Source organism: Elephantulus edwardii, unplaced genomic scaffold (genome assembly GCF_000299155.1).
Source record: "Elephantulus edwardii isolate Elephantulus edwardi_28Jun2011 unplaced genomic scaffold, EleEdw1.0 scaffold00113, whole genome shotgun sequence".
Lineage (NCBI taxonomy): Eukaryota > Metazoa > Chordata > Mammalia > Macroscelidea > Macroscelididae > Elephantulus > Elephantulus edwardii.
In genome coordinates, this window is record NW_006399863.1 from 6,593,866 (window position 1) to 6,604,519 (window position 10,654).

Consider the following 10,654-nt stretch of genomic DNA (forward strand, 5'->3'; position numbering starts at 1 on the left):
TTCAGCACTTTGGAGAGGTCCCTAACAGCAGACTTTCCCATGGCAATGCGCCTTTTAATTTCCTGGCTGCTGGTGCCAAGACTGTTATTACTTTTAAGAACAGAACTGGAAAAAACCCAATAGGGCCTGCCTGCTGGAAGGTCAGCTATGGGTTAGTATCTCTAGAGTCAGCACCAAAAGTAGCCTAAGGAGAACTCTGGTGGTCTAGTGGTAAGAAACTGTACTGCAATCCTAAAGGCATGCTGTTCAAATCCACCAGCTGCTCTGAGGAAGAAAGATGGATAATCTCGTTCCTGGGGTTTAATGTCTCCAAAACCCCCCTGGAGGGCCAGCTATGGGTAGATTTTGACTGGATGAAACTAAACAAGAACAGCAGCATCCTTAACTCTGAGAAAATAAGTTTGTTTGCTAAAGCCACTCGGTTTTGGCATTTCTGTTAGACTCACAGCACTGAGTCAGTTCTGACTCTGAGTGATTCAGTGATTTGCAAGACTGTAAATCTTAATGGGAGGAGACCATCCATCTTTCTAAGCCACTACAGTTCCTTAATGACAGCATTAAATAACTAAGGCGTGGTGTAGTTGAAGGCATTCGTTCTCAATGCCAAGCCCCTCAGCCTGAGGTAAGCAGATGCACAGCTGAGAAGAAACGAAACCACTGGCAACAGTCCTGCCTGCAGCCCTGAGTGCAACTCCTAAGAGCAAGCTGAGCATCTTAGTCAAAGTCTGGGGACAGTAAAAAAAGCACCACAGGCCAAATCACAAGGCTCCTGCTCTGGGCGGCAGCTGCCTTCACGTGCACTGCATCACTCGCATCTCCTCTCAAATAAATTCGATCCATTGTTATCTTTGTGGGGAGAAAAAAGAAAACAAAGACCAGAGAGATCAAGTGACTTGCCCAGGACTTCACAGTTAACAAGAGGCAGAGTAAGGCTGATGGAGTCCAAAGCCAGGGCACTAAGCTAAGCTAGGGCAAGCAGGTGTCCTAACTTCCCAGAGCCCGAAGCCTGACCCTGTGGGGCCTGGCAGATGCCAGGCATCATCTCAGGGTGGCTGATGCTCCAGGGAGAATAGTCATCCAGCCAGCACACCATCCATTCTCTTGGCTCTTACTGAGTTTGTGTGCTTTTCTCTCTCAAATATAATGTTTGGGCTGGTGGTAAGGAATTGTATTGCCAACTCAAAGACAAGCTGTTTGAATCCAACAGCTGCTCTACAGGAGAAAGGCAGTCTCCTCCTTTGTGAATTACTGTCTCTGAAAACCACAGGAAAGTCAGCAATGAGTTGGTCCTGACTCAACAATATATGACAATGATAAAACCAAGAGCCCTGGAGGCCAAGGGGCTAAGCCCTTAGTTTCTAACTAAAGGGTCAGTTGTTCAAACCCACCAACTTCTCTGCAGGAGAAAAAGAAAGCAGTCTCCTTCCATAAGACAATCTTGTAGACAAGGGACCCATGAGTAGGAATCGATTCCATGTCAGTGATTTCTGCTCCTCTTGTTTTTTGCTTGTTTTAGTAACACTGAGAAAAACTAGAAATAAATTTTAAAGGGACCATTTAGTAGCTTTGTCCCTTTAAAAAAATCATGTGCATTGCATATATTCATATGTCGATTTTTAAACTAAAGGAAGTCTAAGCTGTAGGTAAGATTTTCTACTGAGGATGGCAGGAGGGTCTTCTAATTCCCATTCTGATCTCTGCTTTTTGGGCCTTCTCACTCACCATACTGATTGCTGACTAATTAGCACCACATCCTTCCTGGCCCTGCCTTTAGACATCTTTCTGATACAGAGTTTCTACTTGATCCATTCCAAGATTTTTCCACTTTGTTTAAAAGTGTTCCCAAACAGAAGTGCGTGCCTTTCTGTGGACAGGTTGTCATTTCTGTTACAAATGTCCCTGTTCTTAGGGAGTTCTGGTGGCCTAGTGGCCAAGAAGCTGTGTGGCAATCCCAAAAACATGTGGTCTGAGTCCACCAGCCACTCCACAGAACCTCCTCTGTGGGCTTAACTGCCTCTGCAAACACACTGGAGGGTCAGTTAAGGATCGGATGTGATTCAATGTTACACAATGAACAGTAACGTTGTTGGCATTCAGAGTTACTGGCATTCACAATCATGAATCTAACGATGATCAGCTTGTCACAGCAGCCTTTGTTCACATCTCAGTGTAAGTCCTGGGGCGAAGTTTCTCCCAGTGGGGCCCTGGGTAGTCACTAGAAAAGATGGTACCAATGGAGGAGGAGGGACAATGATCTGGTCTAGGTCCTGAGGTCACTGGGACAATGGGGGTGGGGGCAGGGAGTGGCACAGTTCACCCACTGTGCTCTCCTGGATTTGTGTACCTTCAAGTCTGAACTGACTCTTAGCTGATTCTCGGGTGGGTTTTCAGAGGCAATTAATCACAAAGGAGATTGCCCATCCCTCTCCCTTAGATCAGCTGGTGACCTTGAACCACATGCTTTCGGGATTGCAGAGCAGCTTCTTGCCACTAGGCCACCAGAGCTCTCCTGGACGGGCTGCTCCAAAGGGCAGTCCCACCCTGGACACACTTGGATTAATGTAACCATCCGCAGAGGCTGCTCTATGAAGCTACACACACGTCTCAAATTCTCCACAGACGCTGTTCCATCGCATGCCCTGACGTCTTGTTTGCTGTCTAGTCAGAATGGACTCATAGCTGAACCTCAAGGGGATTTTCAGACGCTGTAAATTGAATGGGAAGAGACTGCCCAGCCTTCTCCTGTGGAGCAGCTGGTGGAATAGAACAGTATGCCTTCAGGACTGTAGTGCAGCTACCACTAGGCCACCAGAGTGCCCGTTACCTGACTTGAGTCCCAAAGAGCTGAACTCATGGCCACTGAGTTGATTCTGACACGGAGAGATGGATCCTGGAGGACACAGAAGAAGTGTCCTGTAATCTTGACAGCAGCAGACTGCTTCTCTCCTGCAGAGAAGCTGCTAGTTTAAAACCACCAACCTTACCCTATGCAGCTGAAGCTTAACCACCACACCACTAAGGCTCTTTGAATTTAGAGGAGATGGACCTATTATAAACAACAGATATGTGATGACAGTGCAGCGACGGGCATGCCTGGCACAAGAAAAGTTGGTTCAGGTATTGAAAAGCAAGACTGAGCACCTAAACCACACCTCTAACTTCTATTAGGTGCCAGGAGACGATGATGCTTAAAGCACAGTTTCTGCCCTCAAGAAACTCCAGTTTGGTGAGAAGCAAACAAATAAATGGAGGCAGTGACAGGTGGGAGGAGGAAGGGAGTGGAGGTGTGTGTGGAAACGGGGATTGGCGCAAGCAGGGAATACTGTCCTTTGTCTGGGGGAACTGAGGACATCCTTACAGACTGAGATCATCAGGGAAGGGAGTGTCAAATGGAAGATCCAGGGGGAGATGCCACATTCCTATGTCTTCTTGAAAGATCAACAATCAAATACTTTAAAAAGATAAAGAATGTTGACCAATATCTGAAGCCATTAGACCCCGCCTTTATTCCTGGTGGGACTGTAAAATGATGATACTTTGAAGCACTCTCATCTCATGAGAAAGGCTGAAGCTTCGTAACCCACCAGCTTCTCTGTGACAGAAAGATACTGTCGAGTGCACTCTTGATCAGGACGGTCTTGAGAACACTATGGGGGATTTTCTGCTCCAACCTCTAGGGTCACCAGGAGCAGGAATTGCTGTGAGGGCAATGGGTTTGATTTTTTTCAATTTTATTTACTGTGAAAAAGACTTTGGTAGTTCCTAAAAAAGTTAAACCTACAACTAGTACATCATTAGAAGTTCCACTGCCAAAGCTTGAAAGCCAAAAACTTGAAAGCTGGGGCACAAACAGATACTTGGATGTCAAGGTTGACTGCAGGCCTTAATGACAGACAAAAGATGGAAACAATCCATGTTCATTATCAGATGGATGGATGGACGGATGAATGAACAGAAAAGGGTAGATACATACCACATACACAAGAAATAATATTTTCAAACTCATTGCTGTCCAGTTAGAACTGACTCATAGTTGACCCTCCAGAGGTTTCCAGAGGCTCTTAACTGCACAGGAGGTGAGTTCCCTCTTTCTCTTATGGCGCTTAATGGTAAGAAACTGTGCTGCGATCCCGAAGGCATGTGGTTCAAATTCACCAGCTGCTCCGCAGGAGAAGGATGGGCCATCTCCTCCCGTGTGATTACCTGCCTCTGAAAACCGTCTGGCGGGTCAACTATGGGACAGTTCCGACTTGACAGCACAAAACAACAACTCTGGGACAGCAGCACAACTCTCTTGACTGGACCATATAGCTCCTCAAAATTCAGCCATAAAGAAAGATGAAGTATTAATACATATAATATAGAGGGACTTTAAAAATACTAAGCAAAATAAAAGAAGCCAACCAGAAAAGGCTGCATATTGTAGAATTCAATCTCTACTATGTTCAAAATAGGGGAATCTGTACAGGTGGAAAGTAGATCAGTGGTTTCCAGGAGCTGACGGGGGAATTGAAGGGTGACTGGCTGCTGTACAGAGTTCTTGTCTCTTATCAGAGATGATAAAAAGGATTTGGAAACAGTGATGTTTTTACAGCATTGTAAATAAAATGAATGTGACGGAAATGGGTCCTTATAATGGCAAGTTTTAGGCAATATGTCTATATCACATATATAAAAAATAGTAATAATGGTAGAGTGTGGCATCTCAAGTAAGAAAAAGAGGTCTGATGAACCCAGGCATATCTGAGTGAGATGCAGCAAATGAACGATGGAGAAGGCTGGGGGAGAACCTTGGAAGTTGGTACACTGAGGTGCCGGGGTTTGGTTCTGTAGAGCTAGAGGGAGTCAACTGTTGAGTTATCTTCCTCTTCATGGTCATATGATCAGGATGAATGAATTACAGGGGCCGTTTTTGGTGGATCGCTCTATTCCACTCTCCACTCTCTGAGTGGAATCTCATGATGTATCACATCAGGAAATACATACACACAAACACACAAACAGGCCTCTCCGCCTTTCATTTGCTGTGAGGAAATGGAGACTTGGGGAGACCAGTTCAACTGCCAACCTCAAGGCCAATATTCAAACCCATAATGCTCTAACTCTGTCACTCAACCTATGTCTGCAAGAGTCAGTTGTGTTTTCCACCCAGATCAAAGCCGTTTTTAGCAGGGAGGGTACTGTAGTCAGATTTGCGTTTCCTGAAAGTAGTCATAAAAGAAAAAACTAAGGGGGGGGGGTTTCTGCTGTCTGGGTCTTGGAAGGGCGCTGTGTCTGTCTCCCCAGGTCGCAGCACTGCCCACAAGCTTTCTCTCCAGACGGCACCTGCGCAGTGCAGAACCTCAAAGTCGTCTCTAAGGGACGGAGTCAGAGAACACACGTTCACCGGGGGCTGAGGGAGGCCTGTGGAATTTGTGTCAGAGGGGCTGGCGCTGCACCCAGCACAGAGAGTGACTTTGTGCTGACAGGGCTGAGAACTCATCACTCCAGCAGTTGCACGAGAGCACATCCCTGACGAAAGGCAGCTAGCGAACCCAGGGTTTACTACTCTGAGTTAAGAAATAGAAACCGGTGACTGCTTACCACTTGCTGTCATGTCTGAGTGCCACCAGCTGCAGAGGTTAAATTCCACCAGGAACCTAAACAGACGGAGAGAAAGCCCAGTGTGACTTGGTCATCTGTCCCTCGAGCAGGGCAGCGGCAGTCCGTATGGTTTGCACCGCACCCTTCATTTGCATGCACACATCAAGGGCATCAACGTGGCCACCCACCTTTATCACACCTGGCAAAGACTAGGCCACCACCAGTGCCAGCCAAATCCCCAAACCACGTTTTCTAAGACTCAACTCTGAAGAAAGGACCTGCTCTTACAGGTCACACACAATAGTTTTCTAGTGATGTGATTTTTCTTATCCTGCCTTAGAATATATACATATATTTGACTCTTAGTAAAAAACTCAATTTCTGATAGGCTTTTGCTTACTTCACTTCAGAAATACTATTGTTAAGTGCCATCGAGTCGATGAACTACAGAGCTGAACGAGCCCTATTCTATCCTATCCACACCCTCTCTCACATACTTCAGTATCAATTCAGAGATAGAAAGGAATATTCTTCTCAATCTAGACTATGAAGTAAAGAGGATGCTTACAAAATAGCTACAACACAAACTTATTTAAACTCAGTCTGTGTGTATGTGTGTAAGTTAGGGGGTGGGGTGGCAGGAGCTCAAACTGCTACGAAATTATGCAAACATGGAACTTCATAAACCCCCAATTTTCTCAACTCTTAGTAAAGATACTAAAGTAGAACACAAATCATCCTATAAAGGAACAAACCTACTGCATCTGAGTCTGTTCCAGCTCACAGTGACCCTCTACCACGTTCTGAAGCCCGAACTCTTTGCTGGAGGAAACTGCCCATCTTTAGCCCAAGCAGCAGCTGGTGGCTTTGAACCAATGACATTAGCCTCTGCAGTGCAACGCATAGAGCTCGGAGCCATCAGACCTCCTTATACATATGAATGTCCCTCGCAGACTGCTGTTGAGTCAGAACAGACTCGGAGCTAACCTCCAGAGGGTTTTCAGAAGACTAAAACATAGGAGAGGACATTGCCCATCTCTCTCTCAGCAGTGGGTGGATTTGAACCTCCAGAGAGCAGCTGGGTTTGGATTAGCAGCACACCTCTTCATGGGCTTTGCCAACAGAGCGCCCTTTACATAGGAATTGTTTTCTTGATGTGTGCCACTGAGTCAGGATTGACTCAGAACTGACCATCCAGGGGGTTTTCAGAGGCAATAAATTGCTCTGGAGTGGACTGTGTACTTTTCACAGGAGAAGAGATGGCCCATCTTTGTCCCTCTGAGCTCAATTCCTTACCATTGAATAGAAAGATCTAAATTCAAATACTTCCTTCTCAAGCTCTCTCAAGGGAAAGGGCCAATCCCTAGAGAAGGACATCATTCACCCTGGAGCGCCAGTGAACAAAAGGGACTCTCGGTGAGATGGGCTGACTGGGTGGCTGCCAGCAGGCTTAAACATGGCGGCAACATGTGGGCTTGGCACAGGGCCAGACCATGTTCTGTCGTGCATGGGGTTGCTCGGATTCGGAATTGACTTGATGGCACATAACGGACCGTCTCAAAGCCACTGTCCCTAGCAGCTTATTCATCAAACCCTCAACATCATCTGTTACCAAAGTTCAGTGTGTGATAAGTCTACAGACACTTAACCTCCTGATTTGCATTTATAAGCTTTGTCAGTTACACTAACATCAGGAAGAAGATAATGTGTCAGCTCATCAAATGAGGAGGAAAAAAATCTTGCCTTACAGCCACAGAGCTGCAGCCATAATGGGACTCGGCGAGGGGAGGAGGAGAGGGGACGTTGGAATGAGCGCTTTGGGTCCGGCTAAATGATCTGGTTTACATGCTTGTCCATGGAATTCTTTTTAGTGGTGTGACACAGGGTTTCTGTAACGTGTCCAAGATCTCGTCTGGAAGTCAGGCAGCTTTCATCTTTGTGTCATTTAAAGGCTGACCTAAGTCACAGATGCACCCAACACTCTCCAAACAGGGCCGTAACTTGACAGGGTAAACAATGAAATCACACCTGAGGGGAGCCCCCTACTCCTTCCTGGCCTTGGATTATATAAACCCAGGCCCCCCCCTCCTGCAAATGCCAGGCCATCCCAAGTAGCAAAGTGGACTGCTGTGGCTGCCTTGCTCTTCTGACCACAGCCCACCCAGGCTGCATGAAAAACAGCAGACATTCATGTTAAATTTAACAGTAACCACAATAAATAAATTTGGTTTGTGTATTGCAAGCTGTTAGTCTGCTAAACAATGACATAAAGGCCTCAGCAGTGACCATGAATAACTTCATAAAAGATAATTTGGGGGTCTCAATGCTCAATACTTTGAGATGTTCAATAGGGTTATCTCAGAGTCTTATGAAACTAATGATTATTAAAAACATAAGACCCTCGTCTCCCCCATTCACTTTATGATATATTAAAAAAAGCCAAGCAATGAGACTTGGCAAAAATGGAGCCAAAATGTACTTACAAGACAAGTTCTGTCATTATCCATTTTACTGCAGCAAGGAAGGCATTATAAGGCTGAAAAGAAGAATTCAATTAATTAAAATCAACGTAACACACACAAAGTCTGTGGTTTCACTTAAGGCTTTACATAAAGACAATGTTATTCTTCCAGAGAGATTGATATCATATTTAAAAAAAAATTTAAAAAAATGGGTGAAACTCTAGCTAAAGGAAGAAAAAAGGTTGGATACTTTTTCCTAAAACTAACAACTCCAAACTTTGAACTCCCCTGTAGTGAGAGGTGATTTACAAGTAAAATAAACAAGATCTAATCCAAGGGTTATCACTAGGAAGAAAGAGGAAGTTCAGCAAACAATTGCCTAAACCTTGCGTCTCCAGGGGCAAATATTCTGCCCCCAATGCTAAGGGCCTGAAATCATGAACGCATTTCAAATGGTTAATTCACAGGGCTGCCTCTCAGAAAGGTGATGCCTTGTTCCTCCTCACGGTATGTCCTTCATTGAAACAAGCAAAAGTTGCAAATGCTTGATTTTAATGTCCCCCATGAATTATGCAGAATTAAAGCTGCCTTTTCTCACACTTGCATATTTGGACTTGGGGAGAAAAAAAAAAAAAGGATAACCATATAAATATGTGATTTTTATCCTTGCAGAAAATCCCCCACCTTCTATAAAAGAAGGCATTGACAGACTAATCTTTATTTCAGAATATTTTAATTAAAAAAAGCAGTTGGATTGTTTACTCTGTGATATTTCCTATGTGGATAATTCAATTTCCTGAATTCTGGAAAATACCCAGTCTCCCCCTCAGTTGGTTCTTTGTACCTAGGTATGCCAGATATGCGAGTGGTGGGTGAACCTGAGGGGCGGGCCTTGGTGCTGGCAGAGCCTGAGCACCTGAGAGGCCGCAGAAATGCTTCTGGTTGTGTTTAGGTTTCAGAGAATCGGAACGCCAAATCTGGCTTCTGAAGTGATGGCTGCTTAATCCGATCTCCTGAATATTTTAATTATAAGGACTAGAAACAAATGATGGAATAACCTTGCTTTAAATAAGAATCAAATATATACCTCTAACCATCTTTACAGGGCGCTCTGGTGGCTTAGTGGTAAGGAGTTGCACTGCCATATGTGGTTCAAATCCACCAACTTCTGTGCGAGAAGGATGGGCAATCTCCTCCCGGGCAGTTTACTGCCTCTAAAAACCTGCAGGAGGGTCAGCTATGGGTCAGTCCCGACACAAGGGTACCTAACCACCGCCACCACCGTTCTGATGGAACTCTAGAGCGGTGCCAACATCTATGGTGCTCACCTACTCAACACAGCCTGGAGGCTGGAGTCTATCTAGAAGTGCCTCGGAAGAAAGGCCTGCTGATCCACTTCCAAAATCTCAGCTATTGAAAACCCTGCGGAGCACAGTTCTGCTCAGACAAAACGTGGGGTTGCTGTGAGTCAATTCCAAACCAACAGCAACTAGTCGGTTGGTTGGTTGGAACCTTTATTTCAAGCAAGAAATAAAACAGGGGAATCCACTAAGCTTCTTCCCAGCCTCCCCTAGATTTCAGGGGCTGTAGATCTCTTGCTCTGATCTCGGTTCACTCCTTCCACATCACTCTCTGAATCAGGAGCTCTAGGTTTTTCCAGATCAGAGTCAGATAAGGATGAGAACTTTCAATTGCGACCGAAAACCAAGAGCAGATTTGCAGTCCCGAGGACGTGGTTTGGGAGGTGCCGTGGGGCTGAGCACGATTCTGAGCAACCCCGCGAACAGACCTGATCCCTGGCCTATCCTGCGCCGTCACCATCACTGGCACACTGGAGCCCACGCTGTGTCAATCCGTCTCATTGAGGGTCTTCCTCTCTTTCCTGTACCTTTCCAAGCATCATGACCCTTTCAAACGAACAGCCTCTCCTAGCAACTTCTCCGAAGTATGAGAGACAAAGTTTCACCACCTTTGCTTCCAAGGAGCTACATTACATTTTATGGTTGGGAAAAAAATCCAACAAAACACATTTCTCTTTTTGAAAAGTGATCCAGCTGGCCAGACCATGGAGTAATTGTCTGCGTACTTGCTGGGATAAGCAGTGGTATTTCAGCAGTCCTTGGGAGTATGAGCTGGAGGTGAGAAGGGAAGGAAGGGATGGATGGATGGATGGATGGATGGACGGATGGATGGATGGATGGACGGATGGACGGATGGACGGACGGGTGGGTGGATGGATGGATTAGGGAGCTTTTGGAAGAAGGAGACAGAAGGGAAGTTCATCTTGAGGCTGGATTGGGGGGAGGCATTCAAGAAACCCACATTTCATTGTACTAAAAATGAACAGCCATATTGGTCTAGACTTTCTTCCCCCTGCCCTTCTCCATTTGTATGCAAATGTAGGTGCATCTGATACAGGCCATGGTCTTTGCAATCACTTGTTATGCATCAGAGAGTTGGACAATGACTAGGGAGGATATAAGGAGAATTGATGTCTTTTAGCTTTGGTGTTGGAGAAGAGTATGAATGTACCATGGACTGCCAAGAAAACAAACAGATTCATCCTTGAGAGGGTTAAACCAGGCTGCTCCTTGGAGGCAAGGATTCTG

At 45.6% G+C, this 10,654-nt stretch overlaps 1 protein-coding gene across 1 annotated transcript in view; it reads right to left on the reverse strand.

Moving 5' to 3' along the window:
• The window catches only part of CACNA2D3 (calcium channel, voltage-dependent, alpha 2/delta subunit 3), a 1,138,585-nt gene that overhangs the window by 69,120 nt on the left and 1,058,811 nt on the right, over positions 1-10,654 (reverse strand). The window contains exons 33-34 of the mRNA XM_006892223.1: positions 8,067-8,119; positions 5,584-5,639 (exon numbers count right to left, since the gene is read on the reverse strand). Coding sequence (XP_006892285.1) covers positions 5,584-5,639; positions 8,067-8,119 — 109 coding nt within the window. The remainder of the gene's footprint in view (positions 1-5,583; positions 5,640-8,066; positions 8,120-10,654) is intronic.